The 25,708-nt window shown below is 45.5% G+C and overlaps 1 protein-coding gene across 1 annotated transcript in view; it reads left to right on the top strand.

The window, feature by feature from the left end:
• The window catches only part of LOC128979870 (multiple C2 and transmembrane domain-containing protein 1-like), a 184,553-nt gene that overhangs the window by 109,490 nt on the left and 49,355 nt on the right, over positions 1-25,708 (top strand). Inside the window, exon 8 of the mRNA XM_054398288.1 lies at positions 11,797-11,850. Coding sequence (XP_054254263.1) covers positions 11,797-11,850 — 54 coding nt within the window. The remainder of the gene's footprint in view (positions 1-11,796; positions 11,851-25,708) is intronic.

The following is a 25,708-nucleotide window of genomic DNA, read 5'->3' as shown; positions in this document are numbered from 1 at the left end:
GCACTAATTTAACAGCCACACACTACACTGTATAAAGATATAAGTTGGGTTTCTGTCCTGCAGCATAATGGGATGTAATTCTGCAGTTAGAAGAGATTATCCACACTCAATTATCACCCCTGAGTAGGTTTATACACTCCAGAAGAGCATGGAGGAGCCCTTCCTCAAACTTCACGTGGCTGTCCTCCACCCAGCAGCAGCTACAGAGCCCAAATGCTTTACAGGATTGGATTAATTCAGCTGGTTTTGGTCACCTGAAGGAACACAAAACAAAAACAAAAAAAAACCCCACCACCAAAATCCAATTTCCACTCCACATATTCCCAGTATTTAAAAAAAAAAATTATTCTAACATTATCCATTTTTTTTAATTTACACTTTTTGTTTTTCAAATGTAGCCTTCCAGTATTTTTGTCATTTTTTTTAAGTTCTCTGTCTTTTTTGTTTTGTTTCGTTATATTTTTTCCCCTATGACTGTAAGGAGGTTTTTTGTTTGTTTGTGTTGTTTATTTTGTTTTGTTTTGTTTTGTTTTTCCCCTATGACTGTAAGGAGGTTTTTTGTTTGTTTGTTTGTTTGTGGTTGTTTATTTTTCTTGCATTTGCATCAAGATTTTACACGGCAACAAGATTTGTTTGATAGGTGGTAGTGGCTATTATAAATATACAAACTATATGTGGCTACTGTAAATATACATATATATTATATATGGCTATTATAAATGTACAAACTATGGCTACTACATATAGCTAAAAATATAAACTGCTTAAAAGAAAAGGTATAAAAGGCTATTATAAACACATAAACTACATAGCTGCTACAGTGGCTGTGATTATTTATATAAACTTAACATCAGTTTACTTTCCAGCCACAATTCTCATAGCCAGGTGAGGGATTTTTTTAATCATCTTTGGTTTGGTTTTCCTTTCCATGCTTTAATTCAGCCTAAACTTCAAGAAGTTTGGGGTCGTGCTGCAGTTTTAATGTATTTACTAAAAAAATAAAAAAGAAAAACACCCACAAAAAAACCATCAGCCCTTGGAAAACCAAATTAACTGAAATTACAGCAATATGTATATTATAAGTATATATACGTATTGCATATATCTATTTCATATATTGTCACCTGAAATACATAACACAGCAGCCCAGCAGGCAGCTGTGTGCTGGGCTGCAGCCAGAGCAGTGTGGGCAGTAGGGCAGAAGAGGGGATTCTGCCCCTGGGCTCTGCTCTACTCAGACCTCACCTCCAGTCCTGCCTCCAGTTCTGCTGTCCCCAGCAGGAGAAGGACACAGAGCTGCTGGAGAGAGTCCAGAGGAGGCCACAAAGAGGATCCAGGGGCTGGAGCAGCTCTGCTGTGAGGCCAGACTGGGGGAGCTGGGGGTGTGCAGCCTGGAGAGGAGAAGGCTCTGAGGGGAACCTTAGAGCTGCCTGCCAGGACATGAAGGGATCCTGCAGGAAGGCTGCAGAGGAACTTTTCCTGAGGGTATCTGGAGAGAGAAGAAGTGGGAATGGTTTGAAGGTGAGGGAGAGCAGGGTTAGACTGGAGCTGAGGAAAAAGTTCTGCAGTGTGAGGCTGCTGAGACTCTGGCACAGGTTGCCCAGGGAGGCTGTGGCTGCCTCCTGCCTGGGGGTGTTGAAGGCCAGGCTGGATGAGCCCTTGAGCAGCTGAGAGGTGTCCCTGGGCATGGCAGGGAGGTTGGAGGAGATGAGCTCTGAGGTGCCTTCCCACCTGAGCCATTCTATGATTATTAAAACTAATCTTACTATATTTGGGTTGCCTAGAGAGGCTGTGTCTACTTCTGCATTCCAAATCTCCCTGGACTCATTCCTGTGTGACCTATTTGGGTGATCTTGCTCTGGCAGGGATGAGACTGGATGAACTTCTGAGGTCTCTTCCAACCTCTAACATTCTGTGATCCTGTGACAATTATTACTATTTAAACCACCATTAACCCCATTGCTATTAAAACTGGTACTATTTCACTGTTTAAATACTTCTCAGCTCCAAATTTGAATACATCAGACTTTGTCCCATCCACAAGCTTAAAATTTTGTGGATAAATGCTGTTTCATAAGAGAAGCATCAGGTATGAAAGTGTCTAGCCCTTCTAGAATCTTAAGAATTATTTGAAGAGAGATAATAATAGCACTGAAAACCAATACTGAGCCATTGTGTTGTTAATATGAGAGTTTACTCATGAGGTTTTGCCCAAGAATTCTAGATCATAAAATTCTGTGAAGGTGTTGTTTTTATAATAGCCCCGCAGAGCAAGCTTGCCATGGATGTTTAACCAAGCAAAGCGTGTTTTGTGTGTTGCTGTTGTTGTTTTGATGAACTGAAGTATTCTGAGAAGAGATCTGACTTTTCAAGTGCACAGTACATATTGAAGCCTTTAGATGGAGACATACTTCAAATAAACACCTAATATTCAGTGCATTGTGTAAAGGCAAGACAGAGATGAAATAAGAGGATAACCAGGCACAAATGCAGGCTGGGTGCAGAGTGGGTTGAGAGCAGCTCTGAAGAAAGAGCCTTGGGGGTGTTGGTTGCTGAGCAGCTCCCCAGGATCCAGCAGGAGCCTCCTCAGGAGGCAGCTGTGTGCTGGGCTGCAGCCAGAGGAGTGTGGGCAGCAGGGCAGGAGAGGGGATTCTGCCCCTGGACTCTGCTCTGCTGGGACCCCACCTATGATCCTGCCTCCAGTTCTGGTGTCCCCAGCAGAAGGACAGAGAGCTGATGGAGAGAGTCTGGAGGAGGCCACAAAGATGATGCAAGGGCTGGAGCAGCTCTGCTGTGAGGACAGGCTGAGGGAGCTGGGGGGGTTCAGCCTGGAGAGGAGAAGGCTCTGGGGGACTGTTACTCCTCTTACATCTGCGCAGGTCGGAAGAGCAAGTGTGTCAGTGTGAGCTGGAATTCCCCCCCCCACCGACAATAACCAGGCTAGCCCAGTCTGGAAGCAAATGAAGGCTGTATTTACAAGCAGAGAAATGAAATGAATATGTACAAATATACAAAATTCACAACATTTACAATATATATATATTTAATCAACAGAAAAGCACAACCGATCTCCCTTTGCTTCCCCCCAAGGGGACCCTCCCAAAGGGGCCTCCCTCTCCCAGGAGCTTCCCCCCAGACCCCCCTGGACAGAGAAGCAGAGTTAGTTAGAGCAGGAAGTTGTTAACTTAGCTGCCAAGGTCAGTGTGTTATCTTCAGCCAGAAGAGAAGAAGAAACAGCAGCCAGACAGCCCAGCAACTGCCCCCACTGCCGAACGCAGAATGTGCAGAGTGCCTACTTTGTTTTGGGTAATAGTTCTTAAACATTTCTATCTATCCAATGGAAGTGTTTAGAACAATCAGTATTTTGCTTTCTTACACCCAATAGTGACTTATTTACATTCTTTCACTTTCTCTGTTCTGAACTTTGCAAGGAAAAACTAAAAAGACAGTTTCAAACCATCACAGGGATCTCAGAGCTGCCCTCCAGTACCTGAAGAGATCCTGCAGGAAGGCTGCAGAGGAACTTTTCCTGAGGGTATCTGGAGACAGGACAACGGGGAATGGTTTGGATCTGAGGCAGAGCAGGGTTAGACTGGAGCTGAGGAAGAAGTTCTGCAGTGTGAGGGTGGTGAGACTCTGGCACAGGCTGCCCAGGGAGGCTGTGGCTGCCTTCTCCCTAGGGGTGTTGAAGGCCAAGTTGGATGAGGCCTTGAGCAGCTGAGTCTAGCTGAGAGGTGTCCCTGGGCATGGCAGGGAGGTTGGAGGAAATGAGCTCTGAGGTCCCTTCCCACCTGAGCCATTCTAGGATTCTATGATTCAAATATTGGGACAAAAAAGAAAAAAACAACCCAACAACAACAAAAGAACCCCCAAACAAACAAACAAACAAAAACAACAAACCCAGACCAATGTGCCATTTTCATGTTAAAAATGACTTAATGTCAACTGCATTGGCAACTGAATATTGAGGGCATGTCCTGCTGACAGCAGGAGAAAGGTTATGTGTTCTTGTATAATGAACTGTGTTTGCTGCCCATCCATGTGGCCAAGAAATTTATTTTATACTGCAAATAAAAATGGTTGTTGACATTACAGAACTATGTGTAGTCAGTAGAATGCATCAGAAGTCATCTGTGACAGCCATATTAAAGCCTCATTTCCTATTAGGGCTCAGACTAAATTACAGCACCAGCACTTCCCAGAATAAGCTAGCAAAGTGCATTCTGTAAGGAGAAATAATTGTATTTGAGTGTCTCTGCAAAAATCACGAAGCATTTGAGCAGTAAAGCACAAATGCTTGGCTTTTGAGTCTGCTGTCTGCAATATATTCAACCTTACTGGCAAGCTTATCATGCTAATTATTATTACATCTAGTGGTGCAGTCATCTTGATGATTACTGCAGATGAAATACCCCAAGGTCAAAGCATTAATAATCTAAACCAGGATCAGCTGTACTCCAGCTATGCCACACACTTTAATCAGAATCTTTTCATTTAATCTTTATTTTCCTTATGAATGTGGGGCAAGAAAAAATAGGTGGACATTTTAATTAAGCTGTGTCTGCTGCAAACTTTCTCCTCAGCAGTCCCATGGAAGGACTGAAGGGGAACTATTACAAGAAGGATCTGGAGGTGCTGGAAGGTGTCCAGAGAAGGTCCATGAGGATGAGCAGAGGGCTGGAGCTCCTCCCTATGAGGACAGACTGAGGGAGTTGTGGTTGTGCAGTTTGGAGAAGAGAAGGCTCCCAGGAGACCTTCTTGTGGCCTTCCAGTATCTGAAGGGGGCTACAAGAAAGCTGGGGAGGGACTTTTGAGGGTGTCAGGGAGTGACAGGAGTGGGGGGAATGGAACAAAACTAGAAGTGGAGAGATTCAGATTGGATGTTAGGAAGAAGTTCTTCCCCGTGAGGGTGGTGAGAGACTGGCAGAGGTTGCCCAGGGAGGTGGTGGAAGCCTCCTCCCCAGAGGTTTTTGCAGCCAGGCTGGATGTGGCTGTGAGCAACCTGCTGTGGTGTGAGGTGTCCCTGCCCATGGCAGGGGGTTTGGGACTGGATGAGCCTTGAGGTCCCTTCTAACCCTAACAGTTCTGTGACCCTGACTGAGTAGTGTTTATAGCCTGTTCCTCCAAGAGGGTGGGAATGGCTGAGGGACAACAGCAGTGTGTAGGAGCTAGACTGTGTGTCCTTCTGATTAATTATCTCTCAATAAGGCCATTTTGCATGGGAAGGTTCCTACTCTGCACCATTTAAACACCACTTACTCACTCTTGTAGCTGATGTGCTGTGTTTGAGGCCATCCATAGGTGTTTTTTTTCCCCAAGTGTCACCTGTATTGGTATTACATTCAAGGGACAGGACCCAGAAACAGCTTCTCTCAAGACCTCCTACCAGCATGTAGCACATAAGTCTGTGACAAGTGACATTACAGAAGGTCATGTCACTTTTAACTGCTTGCATTAGATCTTTCTGATTTCCCCAATGCCCTTCCTTTGTTTGATTAATACTGCTTGATTTCAAGCAAGGTATTGGAAGGCATAATTTAGAGTGAGTATTCTAGGGGCAGTCTAAGGGTTTTTTTGCCATAGAAGTTTTAATAACTCCAAAATGTTTTATTTTATCTTCATGTGCTTTTTTTTTTCTTTCTTTTCCCCAGTCCTCTCTTTCTCTCCTCCCTCCCCTGTTCCCTTCAAACTTCCCCCAGGGACAATACTCAACACAGAGATCCAAATAACTGCTCTTTTCCCCTCAAACCAAGCCCCAATTTCTGCACTTTATTTCAATAGCAGCAAGCCACAATCAAGGGGAGAGAAAATTCCACTGTGGGTATTGTTTGTTTTTTGGTTTGGTTTGGTTTGTTTTTTTCCTGCAGAATAATTCTTTACTACAGTGTTAAACTGAAATGTGTTGCAGACCCAACACACTGGACAGCAAAAATAAATCAGGTTGTGCTTCACATTATAGAGCTTTTGTTAAGGCTTCACCATACCCATCCTGCATATGTCATATGAGTATGAAGAATCATAGGATCAGAGGATGTTAGGGGTTGGAAGGGACCTCTGGAGATCATCAAATCCAAGCCCCCTGCCAGAGCAGGACCACAGAATCCAGCACAGGTCCCACAGGAACACATCCAGATGGGGCTGGAAAGGCTCCAGAGAAGGAGACTCCACAACCTCTCTGGACAGCCTGCTCCAGGGCTCTGGCAGCCTCCCAGTGCAGAAGTTCCTCCTCCTGGTGAGCTGCAACCTCCTGTGCTGCACTTTCCATCCCTTGCCCCTTGGCCTATGGCAGGCTGCAGCTGAGCAGAGCCTGTCCCCTCCCTCCTGCCCCCCAGCCCTCAGCTCTTGACAGACATTGAGCAGATCCCTCTCAGCCTTCTCCTTTGCACACTGCACAGCCCCAGGGCTCAGCCTCTCCTCCCCAGGCAGGGCTCCAGGCCCTTCAGCATCCTTGGAGCCCTGCCTTGGACTCTCTGCAGCAGATCCCTGTCCCTCCTGAGCTGGGGATGGAGCCCAGAGCTGGATGCAATCTTCCAGGTTAGGTCTCACCAGGGCAGAGTAGAAGGGAAGGAGAAGCTCCCTGGCTCTGCTGGACACACTCCTCTTGATGCACTGCAGAAATCTACTTCCCATGTTTTAATTTCTGCCAAAGTCCTAGAATCACTTGGTTTTGGTAATTCAAGAATTTGTCTTTTTGTGTCCATATTGTCTGAATGTTCATGAGGTTTTTTGGTTCTTTTTCTTTTAACCCTTCCTTTGGAATTTCTGGGCAGGTAAAATCATAGAATCAATAGAATTGTTAGGGTTGGAAGAGACTTTAAGGACCATCTACTTCCAAACCCCAATCCTAGGTTGTTTTCCCTGTACTTTAAAGGATCCCTTTTGCACCTTGGGCATAGGAACAGCTTTAATATGTTTTATTTTGGTACAGTAACTGAATTCTATTTTCCTTTCCAGACAATTCAGTGCTCCAAAGCTCATTGTGAATGGTGAGGGACTTGCTGCAAAGCCACATAGTGTCAAGACAAGGGGTAATGGCTTCAGACTGGAAGCAGCTGGATTGAGATGAGACATTAGGAAGAAATTCTTCCCCATGAGGGTGGTGAGGCATTGGAACAGCTTCCCCAGAGAAGTTCTAGAGGTTCCAAGCCTGGAGGTGTTCAAAGCCAGGGACAGGGGGTTGGAATTGTATGATCTTTAAGGTTTCTTCCAACCCAAACCATTCTAGGATCCTATGACATGACTAACCTAGAATAAGAGCACAGAGTGGTAGTGAAAAAATGGAAGAGCTTGAAATCCAGGCTCAGTCCTGGGCTTCAAGCAAATTCAAATTGCTTTTTGTGCCCCTTAAAGAAGTTAACACTTTGCCACTCCATAGAAACTTGTAGTTTGAGGTCGTTAAATGGGGAAAAGAGGAGGAAAATTGTGTTTCACAGAATCACAGAGTGTTTGGGGCTGGAAGGGACATCCACAACGTCCCTGGGCAGGGAGTTTGAAGTATTACTACCTGGATAATTTAGACTTCAGTGAGGTGCTTTCTCGTGGGGGTTGGACTGGGTCCAGAGGTCCCTTCCAACTCCCAGCTCGCTGGGATTCTGCTGGCAATAATTTTGGAGGTTTCTACATCAGCTGATTGCCTCCACACTAACTGCAGCAGTAATGTGAGAAAGACACTCAGCTGTTTCATCCTGTCAAAAGGAATTTCTGGGTGTACATAAAAGAGATCTTTAAGTGTCTGGGGAATATTAGTGTCAAAAAGAGACCTACTGAGTTCAGTCAGCTCCAGGCGTAGGCAGCATCTGAGTGAGTCAACAGATTCAGGTTTACACCTTGGGTTTACTCACCTAATGATGTAATTGCAGACACTTTGTATGTGTGTGTGTGTGTGTGTGGCAAAACTGATTTCAGAGTTGTTTCCATCTCACTGCAGCCTTTAACAACTTGTTTTCACCCTGCCTTCTCAGTTCCACATCGTGCTGGGGTTTCTGGAGCTGCCTCATAAATTAGTCACTGCCACCACCTGCTTTACAAGGTTTAGGATGGGTTTATTTCAAGCACTTGGTCAGTCCAGCACAGCTCATCTCCTCAGATCCTTGGGAAAGCCCAAGAAAGATGACAGTGAGGTGCTAGGAGACACAAGGAGCTAGGAGGTGATGTGGGTGCATGGGAAAGTGGAAGTGCCTTAGCTTCCACAGAGAGGACAGGACCTCTCAGACACCTCCAGGTGGGATGTGTGAAATGGTACAGAGCTAAGCAGAGGCTGACAAGCACAACAGCAACATGCCCTCAACATTTCCCTCTCTCAGTGCTGAGAGGTGGGACCATGCCAGACTCTGACCAGCAGGAGTGGAGAAGTGGTCATGGCCCTGTGCTGGCCACTGGTGAGGCCACAGCTTGTGTGCTGGCTTCAGTTTGGAGCCCCTCACTCCAAGGAGGACATTGAGGGATTGGAGCATGTCCAGAGAAGGGTAACAAAGGTGGGGAAGAGTCTGGAGAACAGAGCTGGGGAGGAGCAGCTGAGGGAACTGGGGGAGGGTTTAGTGTGGAGAAGAGGAGGTTGAAGGAGACCTCGTTGCTCTCTGCAGCTCCCTGAGAGGAGGCTGCAGCCAGCTGGGGGTTGGACTCTCCTCCCTAGTATCAAGTGTTAGAAGGAAATGTCCTGAAAGTGTGCCAGAGGAGGTTTAGGTTGGACACGAGGAACAGTTTGTGTGCTGTAGGAGTGGTCAGGGATTGACACAGGCTGCCCAAGGAGGTGGTGCAGTCCCCATCCCTGGAGGTGTTGCAGCAAGCTGTGGCCATGGCACTTGGAGACATGGTTTGGTGGCCATGGTGGGGTTGGGTTGAGGGTTGGAACTGATGATCTTAGAGAGAGCTCCTCCAACCAAAACAATTCTGTGATTCCATGATTCTCTGGGTACTGTCTCTGGTCCCCCTTCTTTAAAAACTGAAGCAGAAATGACCTAAAATGGAAATAGAGGAGGAACTAAGGAGGAAGGCTTTTTCTTCATGGTTAGTGATCTGTCTGTCTTGATGAATAGCCTAGAGCATAGTCCTTGATTCTTTCTTCAGCCTGAGGGGACTCAAAAGTACATCTGCTTACCTGGCACCAGGTCAGACGCTACAGAAGATTCAGTCAGGCTCCTCCTGCTAAAACTCTTCTGGGCAGGAAAAAATTCAAGAGTCATATTTTTCTGGGTTGCCTGAGTCATGCTTCTCCCTTGTGTTTTTTGTGTTTCTAGTTTTTTCTCTTGATTCTAAGCTCCAGGACAGAGTAGCCAGTAGACAGAATTGGAGGCTCCTTCTTCTCCAGCATCCCAGGCTCACCATTAGAGATGTTTTGGGACTGGGCTCAAGGATGATCATGCTGAAACTGCCAATATTTTTTTTGATCTGTGTAGTTGGCTTGCAGGTGTGCAGAATGCTCTATGGGACATGCATTTTAAGTCTGTCCACATTTTGCATGAGCCCATGTAGCATGGTGGACTGGGACCTTCTTGATGGTTGACATGACTTGGAGGAAGCCTTCTGATCCACATGCTTTTGGGGTTTAAGTTCTACATTTAGCTCTTTAACTCTTACAGGATTAAAGTTCTACATTTGGCTCTTTAACATTCTTGTGGCCTTCCAGGATCTGAAGTGGACTACAAGAAAGCTAGTGAAGGACTTCTTAGGATGTCAGAGAGTGATAGGACTGGGGGAAATGGAGCAAAACTTGAAATGGGAAGAAGAAATTCTTCCCCATGAGGGTGGTGAGACACAGGCACAGGTTGTCCAGGGAGGTGGTGGAAGCCTCATCCCTGGAGGTTTTTGCAGCCAGGCTGGATGTGGCTGTGAGCAACCTGCTGTGGTGTGAGGTGTCCCTGCCCATGGCAGGGGGGTTGGAACTGGCTGAGCCTTGAGGTCCCTTCCAACCCTGACAATTCTGTGATTCTTGGATAATGTTAAAGTTCTTGGACATGGATTTGGGCTTGGTGGCATCAGGAGGAAGTTCTGCAGAATCACAGAATCACAGAATCAACCAGGTTGGAAAAGACCTTAGAGATCATCAAGTCCAACCTATTACATAACACCTCCTGACAACTAAACCATGGCTCCAAGTGCCACATCCAAGCCCTGCCAGAACAGGATCACTCAGGGTAGTCTGCACAGGAATGCATCCAGGTGGGCTTTGAAAGGCTCCAGAGAAGGAGACTCCACAACCCCCTGGACAGCCTGCTCCAGGGCTCTGTCACCCTCACTGTCAAGAAGTTTCTCCTCATGGTGAGCTGAAATCTTCCTGGTTCAACTTTGAACCCATTGTTCCTTGGCTTATCACTGGGAACCACCCAAAAGAGCCTGGCCCCCTCCCCTTGACACCCACCCCTCAGCTATTGATAGACATTGATCAGATCCCTCTCAGCCTTCTCTTCTCCACACTAAACAGCCCCAGGGCTCTCAGGCTCTCTTCCCAGGGGAGATGCTCAAGTCCCCAAATCATCCTCCTGGCTCTGCCTTGGACTCTCTCCAGCAGGTCTCTGTCTCTCTGGAACTGGGGAGCCCCAAACTGGACACAGGATTGCAGGGGTGGTCTGAGCAGGGCAGAGTAGAGAGGCAGAAGAACTTCCCTAGCCCTGCTGGACACCTTTCTTGCTGCACCCCAGGATCCCATTGGCTCTCTTGGCCACCAGAGCACATTGTTGTGCCATGCAGAACTTGCTGCCCACCAGCACTCCAAGGTCTTTTTTAATGCTTTTCTCAGATCCTAATAAGGGCCCAGATACGAATAATGATATAAAGAGTGACGTTATTTTCTGGCTATGAGGAGGCACAACTTGTATTCCAATTCTGAGAACAGAGAATTTTCCCCCATGGGCTGGAGACTTGATCACAGAGTTATGAGAGAGGGATTTGTGAGTTTTAAGTCTGAATCTGCCACTGACCATCTTTGGAAAATCATTTAATCTCTCTGTGTGCTAGATTTGATGCTGGTTCATTCCGTGCTCATGGTGTGATTAATAATTATTAATATTTGTGGGATGAGGTCTGTCTGTGGGTGTATTCCACAGTGCTAGGCTGAAAATCCTGTTTAAATGGAAAAAAAACAAAGAAAGAAAGAAAACAGAGATGCAGAGATGTGGCATCTGCAGCTAACAGTGAATCTGCACAAAGTTAGGTGCACAGATTGTATAAAATCACTTTTAACAAAAAAAAAAAAAAAAAAAAAAGCAACAAAAAACCTCAATTAAACCCAAAAGCAGTGCTAATGCTGATAGAGCATATGGTATATATGATTGTTGCAGATCATAAGGAGGTGATAAGCTACTATGAATTTGTTCTGAGGCTTTGTATTGTTCATAAATGCTGTAAATTCTGCTCAAAAGGGTTGTCTGTTTCTGCAGGTAACAGCACATTTAAAGCCAAGGGTTTGTGTGCGTTGCACAGGCAGTGGTGGAGCTGGCAAAGGATTCCCTGAGTTAAAACAATCCTGTGTGGGTTTTTTTTTTTTCAGCTGCCTTTTAAATACTTAAAATTGTCAAGCAAGAGTTTTGTGCAGGAAGGTTTTTCCACTCCCTAATGTAGGTCAATTAAATTCCCTAAATTTGGATCTCTAGATCAGCTGGCTTTTTTTTTTTCCTCCCCTTTATTTCTTTCCCTCCTTTTTCCTATCTCTACATTTTTCCTTCTGTGCTTTTATTTCAAATGTTAATAAAGTTTTCATCTACTAAATAAAAAAGAAAGCAAAAAAAAAGGCTATAGAATTGACAGAACAAAACTCTTCCTTTTTAAATCACGACAACTTACTACTGTTTCTGTCTGCAGGTAGTGGAGGACATGCTAGAGGACGAGGAAGAAGAGGATGACAGAGATGACAAGGTAATTATCTTTCCTAGCACTTGGGTATCTGGGGATGGGAGAATTTAGACATGACACTGTTTTTACAGACAGTTAAAAAAAGGAGTTGAAGTGTTTTAGTCCTGAAAATTGGACAGAGCTGTTTATCATCCTAACAATGCTGCACTGTGTTGCAGGAAAGGATAGAGGACTATAAATCCTGATTTTTTTCCCTTGGTCCAGAGCTGGGTCAATTTTTTTTTTTTTTTATCTGCCAGGCACAAAAATAATTCAGCCTGTCTGGAATTTGATAGCTCTTGTGAAGATAACTGCAGTGACAACTGTTTCTGAAGGACAAAAATTTGTCCTGTCTTGAGTATTACAAATAGAGCTGCACTTTAGAAGGGGGAAGGAAAAAAAATGGTTGTAGAAATAGCAACTCCATACTGGTTAAAGATGGGATATTGACATCTGTAATCTTCCAGGGAAGGCTTGGTAGAAGAATAGCTGAAATGTTTTGCACTCCACGTGACATTTAAATAACCACCATTCCCCATGGATGTTCCAACTCAGTCTGGAGAAGAGAAGAATGAGAGGGGATTTAATAAATGCCTATAAATATCTTAGGGCTGGAGGTCAAGAGGGAGGGGGTAGCCTCTGCTCAGTTGCACCCTGGGACAGGACAAGGGGATATAAATTCCAGCACAGGAGGTTCCACCTCAACATCAGGAGGAAATTCTGCACTGGGAGGAACTGTTGGGAGGGTCACAGAGCCCTGGAGCAGGCTGCCCAGAGAGGTTGTGGAGTCTCCTTCTCTGGAGCCTTTCCAGCCCTATCTGGATGTGTTCCTGTGGGACCTGTGCTGGGTTCTATGGTCCTGCTCTGGCAGGGGGCTTGGACTTGATGATCTCCAGAGCTCCCTTCCCACCCCCACCATGCTGGAGCCTGTGATCCTGTGAAGCTCACACCATGGACCCCCTGCAAGCCAAGACAACCCTGGCTGGTGGTTCAGCAATTCGAGCTGATGCAGTTAGGTTTGGAGGCTGCTGGTTGGGTGGAGGATTTTGCAGCCACAGTAAATAACAACTTATTTCCACATCTTGTTGAGCCCAGCAATGGGGACTGCTTGGATTGTCCCCCAGGGAGAGGGGGGGAAAACAAATTAGAATGACCTTGTGCTGCTGAAGCAATGGTGGGATGGTGTGGTGGGTTGAAATTACCTCCCCCCCCAGGATAAAATTTGCCAGACCAGCTCAGTTGGAGACCAAATGAAGCTGTATTTACAAGTAAATCTACCATCTAGAAATATGAAATGCAATGAATATGTACAAAATGGACAAGATCAGGCAGGGGGATCTTGCAGCCCAGAAGGCAAATCACATCCTGGGCTGCATCCAAAGCAGTGTTGCCAGCACAGCCAGAGAGGTGATTCTGCCACTTGGCTCTGCTGAGACCTCATCTGGAGTGTTCTGTGCAGGTCTGGACACCTCAATATAGGAAGGACATGGACCTGATGGAGAGGGTCCTGAGGGGGGCCAGGAAAATGATCAGGGGGTTGGAGCAGCTCTGCCTGTAGGCAAGGCTGAGGGAGCTGGGGGTGTTCAGCATGGAGAGGAGAAGGCTCCAGGGAGACCTAAGAGCAGCCTATCAGAACCTGAAGGGCGCTACAAGAAGGATGGAGACGGACTGCAAAGGCCTGCAGTGATACAGGACAAGGGCCAATGGCTTCAAACTAGAGCAGAGCAGATTTAGATTGGATATCAGGAAGAAGTTCTTTAGTATGAGGGTGGTGGAAGACTGGAACAGGTTGCCCATGGAGGTGGTTGATGCCCCTTCCCTGGAGATATTCAAGGTGAGGCTTGATGAAGCCCTGGGCAACATGATCTAGTTGGGGATGTCCCTGCTGAGTGCAGGGAGGTTGGACTGGATGATCTTTGGATGTCCCTTCCACCCTGGACCATTCTATGATTCTATGAAAATATACAATATTTACAGGTATTTACAATTTATAAACAACACAAGAACTCCCCCTTGGACAAAACCAGAGGGTTACCAACAGCTTCCCCCTCCCTGCTTCCTTCCTCCCCCACCTGTAGAAGGGAAAAGAGAGAGAAGAGCAGGGAGTAGCTCGTTAGTACTTAGCCACAAAAAAGAAGTGCAGCCAAGGTCAGCAAGTGTGGTAGTTTTAGGAAATTTTTCCACAGATTGAGTAGGAAAGTGTTAGAATGTGAGTAACTGACCATTGGATATAACAGGGAATGTATTGGTAAGGCCTCAAGAATCCCATAACTAACTAACATAAGTTAGTTGTGTGAACTCTTTCTGGCTTCTTCACTCCAGCAGGTCCTAGCTGGTGCTTGGCTGTTGCTGATCTTGGCTGCATTCTTTGTTGTGCCTTAGTACTAAGAAGCTGCTCTCTGCTTTTCTCCTCTTTTCTCTTGTCCCTCATTCAGGAGGGAGGGGGGAAGAGGAGGAAGCTGTTGGTACCCCCTGGTTTTGTCCAGGGGGGTTCTTGTGTTTATAAGCTGTCAACACTTGTAGGCATTGTCTATTTTGTACTATTCCTTGCATTCCACATTTCTACGTTGGAGTTTTGCTTGTAAATACAGCTTCACTTGCTTCCATCTGGGCTGCTCTGGCAATTTTATTTTGGGGGCAATTTTAACCCACCACAGCAAGCCAGCAGAAGCAACCAGCTAGTATCTGCTAGAGCAAAGAAATGAGAATTGTAGTTTATACAATGAACTTTATGTTAGTGATCAGACCAATGGAATTGTTTAGACCTTGTCATTATTTCCCCTTTACATCCAATGGTAATTTCACAGAATCAGCCAGGTTGGAAGAGACCTCTAAGACCATCAAAGTCCAACCAATCACCCAACCCTAGCTAGTCAACTAGACCATGTCACTAAGAGCCTCATCCAGTCTCTTCTTAAACACCCCCAGGGACATTGACCCCACCACCTCCCTGGGCAGCACGTCCCAAGGGCAATCTCTCTTTCTGGGAAGAACTTCTTTGTAAGATCAACCTAAACTTCCCTCTGCACAGCTTGAGACTGTGTCCTCTTGTTCTGGTGCTTGCCTGGGAGAAGAGCCCAACCCCCACCTGGCTACAACCTCCCTTCAGGTAGTTGTAGACAGCAATGAGGTCTGCCCTGAGCCTCCTCTTCTCCAGGCTGAACACCCCCAGCTCCCCCAGCCTCTCCTCACAGGGCTGTGCTCCAGACCCCTCCCCAGCCTTTTTGCCCTTCTCTGGACACCTTCCAGCATCTCAACATCTTTCTTGAACTGAGGAGCCCGGACCTGGACACAGCACTCAAGGTGTGTCCTAACCAGTGCTGAGCACAGGGCAGGATGAGTTCCCTGCTCCTGCTGGCCACACTCTTGCTGATGCAGGCCAGGATGCCATTGGCCTTCTTGGCCACCTGGGCACACTGCTGGCTCCTGTTCAGCTGCTGTCACCCAGCACCCCCAGGTCCCTTTCTGCCTGGCTGCTCTCCAGCCACTCTGTCCCCAGCCTGTAGCACTGCCTGGGGTTGTTGTAGCCAAAGTGTAAATCCCAGCACTCAGACTTGTTCAATCTCATGCCCTTGGACTCTGTCCATCTGTCCAGCCTGGTAAGGTCCCTCTGCAGAGCCCTCCTACCCTCTTACAGATCCACACCTGCCCCCAACTTGGTGTCATCTACAAACATACTGATGATGGACTCCATCTATCTGCATTCCATCACTTTCCAGTCAAGATCTCTGAGAAATTTCCTAGACATCAGCCTAAAACTGTCAGAGAAGGCTTTCTGCTGGGGAGAGCTCAGTGAAGGAAGCTGTCCTGCTGTGTTCATGCCAGGAAAGTGATGTTTGTGGGAGAAAAGTGGACAAACCCAGATGATGTTAAAGGAACTCCAAAGGAAAACACAGGATGATTTTGACCTTGGCAAGCGTTCCCCCCACTTCTGTTGTGTTAAAGCAATGATTTCTTCCCTTCCCCTCTTTGAAGAGGAGAAACACAATGACTCTTAATTTATGCCCTTGACTTTTGTTTCTAGTTGAGATGTATGAGTTACAGATCACTGTAAGAATTCATCTGCTGGCAGCAGCATTTGAAATGTCAGAAAATTCACCCTCGTTAGTTTAATCCCCTGAATAGTTTTTCTTCTGTTAGCTAAGAGCTGAGGTCTGAGAGATGCTTTATAAAGAAAAAAACCAAAACATTAAAGCAAATTTCAGAAATAATTTTAAAAACCAAAATCATTAAAACAAGTTTTAAAAATAATTTTAAAAAATTATTTAATCAATTTTTATAAGAAGTTTAAAAAAATCACTAAAACAAATTTTAAAAATAATATTTAAAAAACATTAAAACAAATTTTTAAAATATTTTTTAAAAATCATTTAGGCAAATAAAAAAATAATTTTAAAAAATTAAATCAAATTTTAAAAACAATTTTAAAAAATCATTAAATCAAATTTAAAAAATAATTTAAAATCATTAAATCAAATTTTAAAAATAATTTTAAAAAATCATTAAAACAAATTTTAAAAATAATTTAAAAATCATTAAAACAAATTTAAAAAATAATTTTTAAACTTTTTATAAATTTTTTGAATATTTTAAATAATTTAACTTTAAAAATAATTTAAAATTAAAAATAATTTTAAAAAATTAAAATTTAAAAATTAATTTTAAAACAATTTTAAAATTTAAAAATAATTTTAAATTTTTAAAAATACTTTTATAGATATTAAATTGTATTAATATTTTAAAAATTTAAAAAATCTTTTAAAACATTTAAAAATAATTTTAAAAATCATGAGTCTTTTAAAAATTAATTTAATTTTTTTTTAATAATCTAAAAAAGTTTTTAACTCACCAAAAAATAAATAAAAGATGTTTAAAAATCATGTTAAAAAAAGTATTTTTCCTGCTGTGTTGCCAACTCAAGCCTCTTACAATAGACAGCAAGTTATTCTGTGGAGTTCTTCCACACATCACTGAAATTATTAGCTTAAATCATTCCAGAGTCAGTGATTGCTGTTAGTCACAAACCCTCCTTTCACCAAACATGTAGGTCATAGAATCATAGAATTGTCAGGGTTGGAAGGGACCTCAAGGCTCATCCAGTCCCAACCCCCTGCCATGGGCAGGGACACCTCACACCACAGCAGGTTGCTCACAGCCACATCCAGACTGGCTGCAAAAACCTCCAGGGATGAGGCTTCCACCACCTCCCTGGGCAACCTCTGCCAGTGTCTCACCACACTCATGGGGAAGAATTTCCTCCTAACATCTAATCTGAATCTCCCCACTTCTAGTTTTGTTCCATTCTCCCCAGTCCTATCACTCTCTGACACCCTCAAAAGTCCCTCCCCAGCTTTCTTGGAGCCCCCTTCAGATCCTGGAAGGCCACAATGAGGTCTCCTGGGAGCCTTCTCCTCTCCAGACTGCACAACCCCAACTCTCTCAGGCTGTCTCCGCAGGTGATGATTTTTAACACTAACTGGAACAAGCACACACTCCTGACAATAAAATGTATGATTTATTGCAAAGGTCAGTCATGTAGCTGTGGAGAGCTTGTATTTTACCTCAAGGTGCTGGCTCTGGATCATCATTTCTTTTCCTGATAAACACTGATCTTGCCATCCATTTGAGGCCATTTTCTCTCCTTCCTTCCTGAGCTGATACAAAAAAGTATCACCCCCAGCAGGTGTGTTCCTGGATATTTTAATCACTGTGATGAGCCCACAAAGAGCAGTGCTTGGCTGCTTGTAGTTTCAACCAGCCTCTGTAGTTACCACTTACTGTTCTTTTGGGTGGGGAATTGATCAACAAACTCCTCTAAAAGGGGGTAGATGAAGGTGGGGGTCACCCTCACACACACACACAAGCAGACACCACCCCCGTTCTCTGGCGATTAGCAGAAGCCAGGCAGAACACAGCCAATTAGAAATATCACTCTGGGGCTCCAGTCTTGTGATCTAATATTCAGCTTTGTCAAAGTGACACCAGAGTTCAAACATTATTTTTTTTTCACCCTAGCTCCAGTTACCAAGGTTGAATAGAATTGAGGAGTGACATTACCACATGCTTTCAGTGAGCCCTGTTGTTGAATATTTAAGAGCTGTCTTTTCTGTGCAGAAGGTGTTTAGCTTGATTTTTGTGGTTTGGGGTTTTTTGTGGGTTTTTTTTGTAAATTTAAAGATGTCTTCATAATTGCAAACAGTTTGAGCTCTTGTGATGGGATATGCTGTTTGAATGGGAAAGGAAATTACACTTTTTAGTACAAGCACGTGTGGACTCCCATGTGTAGTTATGACTCTTGATTTGCACTGGGCTAGGCTGTTAAGCACATAGTTAGGACTGATTTTGTCTCCCTTCCCTTCCCTTCCCTTCCCTTCCCTTCCCTTCCCTTCCCTTCCCTTCCCTTCCCTTCCCTTCCCTTCCCTTCCCTTCCCAAACCTTCCCTTCCCAAACCTTCCCTTCCCAAACCTTCCCTTCCCTTCCCAAACCTTCCCTTCCCAAACCTTCCCTTCCCAAACCTTCCCTTCCCAAACCTTCCCTTCCCAAACCTTCCCTTCCCTTCCCAAACCTTCCCAAACCTTCCCTTCCCAAACCTTCCCTTCCCAAACCTTCCCTTCCCAAACCTTCCCAAACCTTCCCTTCCCAAACCTTCCCAAACATTCCCTTCCCAAACCTTCCCTTCCCTTCCCTTCCCTTCCCAAACCTTCCCTTCCCTTCCCTTCCCAAACCTTCCCAAACCTTCCCTTCCCTTCCCAAACCTTCCCTTCCCAAACCTTCCCTTCCCTTCCCAAACCTTCCCTTCCCTTCCCTTCCCTTCCATTCCCTTCCCTTCCCTTCCCAAACCTTCCCTTCCCTTCCCTTCCCTTCCCTTCCCTTCCCTTCCCAAACCTTCCCAAACCTTCCCTTCCCTTCCCAAACCTTCCCTTCCCAAACCTTCCCTTCCCCCTTTCCCTTTCCCTTTCCCCTTCCCTTTCCCCTTTTCCCTTTCCCCTTTCCCCTTCCCTTTCCCCTACCCTGTCCCTTGTCCCCCTACCCCTTCTCCTTCCCCTTCCCTTTCCCCTTCTCCTTCCCCTTCCCCTTCCCTTTCCCCTTCTCCTTCCCCTTCCTCTTTTTCAAGCCATTCTCTGATTCCATTTCAGTCCATATCTGTGTTTTTCTTGCAGCTTTGTGCTAAAAAAGGGGGTTTGTGAAGGAAACAAACACAGATTTTGCACCAACCAGCTGGTGGTGTCCTCTGGCTTCTATTATTTCTCTGTGGTTATTTCAGTTCATTTTATCTTTTTCTTTCTTTTTTTTTCCCCCATGGGGTATAAGAGAAAAGTCAGGTAAACAGGTCTTCTTATGCAATAAAAGTAGAAAGATTAACAAACGTGCCAAAGCTTCGCTTTAATTGAAACTGAAGCATATGTTGCAAGTATGTAAAATATATCCCAGATGTTTGAGAATGGCCATTGCCTCTGCTTTCCCTGATCACCACAAGGCAGCTATTAGTCCTGTAACCTTTGGGCTCAGCAGTAAATGAGGTTATTACATGGCACAGAGCTGCAGCACCTGTTTCCCATTCAGCCCAGACCCCTGGCAGGCTTTCCCTAAAGCCTGTCCAGATGCTGTTACTTAGCAGATTGTTGGGTGATTATGAAAAGTGTCTTTCTTTTAGAGCCAGCTTAGATATTTAGTCACTGGCTCACAGGGAAGGGGCAGCATTTTGGCTGTTTGATGAGGTCCATGTGGGCACACACTGGTGGAGGTTATGGGATTGGTGGTGGGAGGGATGCTGGTTGATGTCTACCAAGCTGCTGAGTGACAGGAATGGTTGACTTGAGGATGATGAATGTTCAAATGGAGGTAATTAGTTAAAGTAATTAATTTTATTAGTGGTGAGGTGTAATACTGTGAGAGGGGTTTGACAAGGTAGGTTTTCACTTACTGCCAGTACCTGAAGGGATCCTGCAGGAAGGCTGCAGAGAGACTTTTCCTGAGGGTGTCTAGAGACAGGACAAGGGGGAATGGTTTGAAGCTGAGGCAGAGCAGGGTTAGACTGGAGCTGAGGAAGAAGTTCTTCAGTGTGAGGCTGCTGAGACTCTGGAATAGGCTGCCCAGGGAGGTTGTGGCTGCCTCCTCTCTGGAGGTGATTGAGGCCAGGTTGGGTGAGGCCATGAGCAGCTGAGTCTACCTGACTCAGCCCATGACAGGAAGGTTGGAGTGGATGATCTCTGAGGTCCCTTCCAACCTGACCCATTCTATGATTACTTAGTGTGATTTTGATGTTCTGGGTTTTAGTACCTTGGTTTGGTTTTTTTTTTTTTATTTTTTTTTCTTCATGGAATTATAGAATTGGTTTGATTGGAAAAGTCCTCCAAGATCTTTGAGTCCAACCATCAACCCAACACCACCATGGCCACTAAACCATGTCCCAAAGTACCATGTCTACACTATTCTTGAGCACCTCCAGGGATGGGGACTCCACCACCTCCTTGGGCAGCCTGTGCCAATCCCTAACCACTCTTGCAGCAAAGAAATTGTTGCTAATCTCCAACCTAAATCTCCCCAGCACAATTCCTGGCTATTTCCCCTCCTTCTGTTACCTCATGCTAGGGAGAAGAGACCTCTTCTGCAGTAGAGGTAGAGAGAGCTGTCCATTTAAGGTATTAGAATGATTTTTTTTGTTTTATTGAGAATATTAACTTCCCTCTTCAGCTGCAGTATGACCAATCATAATAACTATAAAGTGAACTCTAATGGCAAGCAAACTTCTTGTCCTGTGAGACACAAAGGGATGCTTAGCAGTGGAACACTTTCCTTCTGATTTTGTTTTGGTTTTGTCTTATTATGCATTTAGGAACTGGAAAAGATGTAGTTTGTTTGGCTCAGATGTTTGCCCTTAGTTTTTCCAAGAAAAACACACTAGATTCTAAGTTCCACTGCTTGCTAAACCTATGCCAACCAGAGATCTAAAGTTTAATCTGATTTCTCTCTCCCTCTTCTACTTGTTTTTTTATTTTATTTGTCTCCTGGCTTACAGAGCACCTTAGCAAACAAGGGTTAGTTAAATTACATGAAGACAAGTTGTTATCAGCAAGCTATCAAAAGGCATTTCACAGTTATATCATAATCATGTAGTGGTCAATATGCATCATCTGTGTATTTAAGGTTTAAGTTTGTCATTTAAGGGGTTCAGGTATCTTCTCACACAGCTCCAGATAAGATTTCAGATAATCACCAAGAATTTCAGCTCAGCCTTTGTGGGAAGCCCTCAGCATGGCACAGAGTCAGGCCAGTGAAGAGTGATGCTGCTGCAGGCTTAAGTGGAGGAAGATGCTCAGCAAGAGCAGTGCTTTGTATTTCAGCTTTGTTTTAACACTAGCAATACTCCATTAACACAAAATGATCATCAAATCATTTTCACCTTTGGCTATGCTACCTTGAGGCTTTTGTTCTTTGCAGAATTCTTTGCAGGTCTCAGTCCATGCTTCCAGATAACCAGAAGCTTTTGTAATGAAAGGTATGGGAGTCCAATTAGAATATGGTTTAAAGCTTTGAGGCATCTCTGCAGAGAGGAACAATCTTTGTTTTCAAGCCAAGACACCTTCATAACCTGTCCTAGAAGCTTGCCTTGCATTTTTACCAAGAGTTAGGTGATGAGGAGGATGAGGGGGCCAGATAACTCTGATGTAGCCTGTATTTGTATATTCTATAAAAGAGAAGATTGCAACCTATTACTGTGGCAGTTATTTCCTATCAAATAAACAGTGGATAAAGAATAAATAAAGAGGGAGTGAATGGAGTGAAGAGAAAAATTGCAGGCCTGGAGTACATAGCTGCAGAAGTCAGTGTGTTCTCAGCTCAGGTCAGTTGTTCATATAGAAGTGGTGACAAAAAGTCTGTTGTTTTTAACCAAAGTGGTACATACCAGGAAGGGCTGTGGTGTAGACTCCCTCAACCCATGCACTGGAGAATCAGCTGATGCTGTCTCTGATCCTTGGGTCACCCCAAAGTCACAGGTAGAGAGCTACTTTTCACAGAATCCCAGAGTGGTGAGGTTAGAAGGGACCTCTGGAGCTCACCCAGCCCAACCTCCCCTGCTAAAGCAGGGCACCCACAGCAGCTTGCCCAGCAGCACAATGCCCAGGGGGGTTGGAAGCTCTTCACACAAGGAGACTCCACAACCTCTCTGGGCAGCCTGCTCCAGCCCTTCAGCACCTTCACACCAAACAACTTTCTCCTCCTGTTCAAATTGATCCTCCTGGGTCCCACTTTGTGCCCCTTGCCCCTTGTCCTGTCCCTGGGCACCACTGAGCAGAGTCTGGCCCCAGCCTCTTGCCCCCCACAGGTTCTTCAGCTCTTGCTGAGCATTGCTCACATCCCCTCTGGGGCTGATCTTCTCCAGCTCCAGGGCTCTCAGCCTTTGCTTCTCACAGACATGCTCCAGCCCCCTCAACATCCTCTTGCCTGAGTGCACTTTGGAGCTTCTATAAGGAGCAGTTTTCCTCCTGCCCTTTGCTGAGGCATCAGATGGGCTTCATGATCCAAGAGTGGACCTTTGAGAAGAGGCAACGTGGAGGTTTATTTTGAACAAGACCATTATTTTTCACCTGCAGTGCAGTCCTGAAATGCTATCAAAATTAGCTGAGTGAAATGAATATGAGTGAGATGAGAACCTGAGATTTATACCTGCAGTTTGGCACTCGAGGAGGTGTGCGTGGGGGTTCCTGGGGGACCCTGGGTCTATCAACTTGTTGAATGAATTGCTCTCATCCTTGTACGTGGGTTTCCTCACCTGTGACTAATGTGGTGTGGGTAATGTTCCTCATTTATTAAGTAATCCAAGTGTAATTCAATGAATTATTAAATCAAATGAAGAATATGTCTTAATTATGTTAGCTGTTCCAGAATGTGACACCAAATCACCCTACGTTTTTCCTCTCTGCCCTTAATGTCATTCCTTAATTTAACTAAAGCACATTGGAAGTCTTGGAGATCAAAGCAAAGGTTTGGAATGAAATTGTTTTCTTTGGAAGAGACCTTGAAGATCAGCCAGTCCAACCATTCTCTAACTCTACCAAGGCTGCTGCTTATCCATGTCCCTCAGCACCACGTCTCTGTGCTTTTAAAACACGTCCCCAGGGATGGGGATTCAATCACCAAGGTTGTTCCAGTGTTTAAGAACCATTCAGGGAAGAAGTTTCTTCTCATGTCCAACCTAAATCTCCCCTGGGGTGACTTGAGGCTGCTTCTTCTTGTCCTGTCACTTGTCCCTTGGAAGAAGAGTCCAACCCTCACCTGGCTCCAACCTCCTTGCAAGGAGATGGAGAAAGCCAGAAGGTCTCCCCTCAGCCTCCTTTTCTCCAGGCTCAACAATCCCAGGTCCCTCAATTGCTCCTCACAAGACTGTACCCTAGAATCACAGAATCATTCTGTTTGGAAAAGCCCTTTGAGCTCATCAAGTCCAACTCTTCACCCAGCACTGCCAGGTCACCACTGAACCATGTCCCTCAACACCACATCTCCATGGCTTTGAAACCCCTCCAGGGATGGGGACTCCACCACTGCCCTGGACAGCCTGGACAACACCTTGACAACCCTAAAGGGCAAGAAATTGTTCCTCAAGTCCAACATAAACCTCCCCTGAGGCAACTTGAGGCCATTTGCTCTTGTCCTATTGCTTATTCCCTGCATGTGAAGTAAATATGAGACAGACACAACCTCCCCCCCCGAAAAAAAAAATCAAACTGAAGCACAGTTCAGAGCTTGGAGGGGATGATGTCACACTGTGTGATGACATGAGGACACAGCCTGCTCCTTCTCATAGGTGTTTTCACCTAGCTCCTCAAGGAGAGCTTTATAAAACATGGTGTAGTAAAAGCAGCTATGAGGTTTTCTCCAGGAGTCAGGGGAGAGAAATGTTGAGTGTTGAAGGAAATGACCAAAAGCCTTTCCTGCTGGGCTCTCTGAAATCTTCCTACCTGTGCAGGATGGTTAATTCCTTGGCTCCAAAGGCATCCATCTCTCATGTGGCTTCAAAAGTGGTGAGAATGGACCATGTCTCATCCTCCAACAGATTATTTTTTGTTGAAGTTGTTGTACACAGAATTGTGAGGTCTGGAGAATTATGAGAGTTATGAGGCCTGTAGTGATCACAGAATCACAGAATGTTAGGGGCTGGAAGGGACCTCCAAAGCTCATCCAGCCCAACCCCCCTGCCAGAGCAGGAGCACCCAGAGCAGATCACACAGGAACACATCCAGGCTGGTTTTGAATATCTCCAGAGAGGGAGACTCCACAACCCCCCTGGGCAGCCTGTTCCAGGGATCTGTCACCCTCACAGGGAAATAATTCTTCCTCCTGTTTCCATGGAACTTCCTCTGCCTCAGCTTCCACCCCTGTCCCTTGTGCTGTCCTTGGGCATCCCCCAGCAGAGCCTGGCTCCAGCCTCTGGGCACTCCCCCTGCACATCCTTAGCACCAGCAATGAGGTCACCTTTCAGGCTCCTCCTCTCCAAGCTACAGAGCCCTCAGCTCCCTCAGGCTCTCCTCATGAGGAAGATGTTCCACTGCCTTCAGTATCTTTGTGGCTCTGTGCTGGACTCTCTCAAGCAGTTCCCTGAGGTCCTTCTTGAACTGAGGGTTCCAGAACTGGACACAATATTCCAGATGTGGCTTCAGCAGGGCAGAGTAGAGGGGGAGGAGAACCTCTCTTGACCTGCTCACCACAGCCCTTCTACTCCACCCCAGAATGGATTTGGCCTTCTTGGTCACAAAGGGCATATTGCTGGCTCATGGTCAACCTCCCATCTCACCCATCCAGGTGATAAAATGAAGAGCAATGGTTTGAGTTTAAAGTAGATTTAGTTTGGATGTTAGGAACAGGTTCTGCACTATGGGTGGATCACTGCAACAGGTTACACAGGGAGATGGTTGAGGCTCATGCCTGAAGATATTCAAGGTGAGGCTGGACAAGGCTCTGGGCAACCTGATCTAGTTGGGGATGTGCCTGCTGAGTGCAGGGGGGTTGGACTGGATGACCATTGGAGGTCCCTTCCAACCCAGACCATTCTATGATTCTTTCTATCTGGCTTCTATTTAAGCTGCTGCCATAGACCATCAATAACTCCATCCACGTAGTCACTGATACACAAATGCTCTCCAGCTACCTGAATACTTATCCAAGGTTATTCTTGCTCTCCATTTAGCCTTCTAAAGAGCAGCCCCAAACTCCTGTTTTCAACTTGTTCTACAGCAACATGTAGAACCCATAACATAGAACAGGTCTTCATGTTCAACAAGGGCAAGGGTAGAGTCTTGGACCTGGAAAGAACAACCCCATGGAGCAGTACATGTAGGGGACTGACCTGTTGGAGAGCAGGGAAGGGGAACAGGACCTGGGGGTCCTGGTGGATGGGAGGTTGACCATGAGCCAGCAATGTGCTCTGGTGGCCAAGAAGGCCAAAGCCATTCTGAGGTGAATTAGAAGGGTCAGTAGGTCAAGAGAGGTTCTCCACCCCCTTTACTCTGCCCTGCTGAGGCCACATCTGGAATATTGTGTCCAGTTCTGGGACCCTCAGTTCAAGAAAGACCTCAGGGAACTGCTTGAGAGAGTCCAGCACAGAGCCACAAAGATGCTGAAGGCAGTGGAACATCTTCCTCATGAGGAGGGCCTGGGGGAGCTGAGGGCTCTGGAGCTTGGAGAGGAGGAGCCTGAGAGGTGACCTCATTGCTGGTGCTCAAGATGTGCAGGGGGAGTGCCCAGAGGCTGGAGCCAGGCTCTGCTGGGGGATGCCCAAGGACAGCACAAGGGGCTTCCAATCCAAGTCCTTTCCATCCCAAACCATTCTATGGTTTTATGATAATTCTTTGATCATGGAACCTTTGCCTTAAAACACTTCTCT

Source organism: Indicator indicator, chromosome Z (assembly GCF_027791375.1).
Source record: "Indicator indicator isolate 239-I01 chromosome Z, UM_Iind_1.1, whole genome shotgun sequence".
Lineage (NCBI taxonomy): Eukaryota > Metazoa > Chordata > Aves > Piciformes > Indicatoridae > Indicator > Indicator indicator.
Note: the sequence above shows the minus strand (reverse complement) of the source record. Positions and strands in the feature narration are given on the sequence as shown.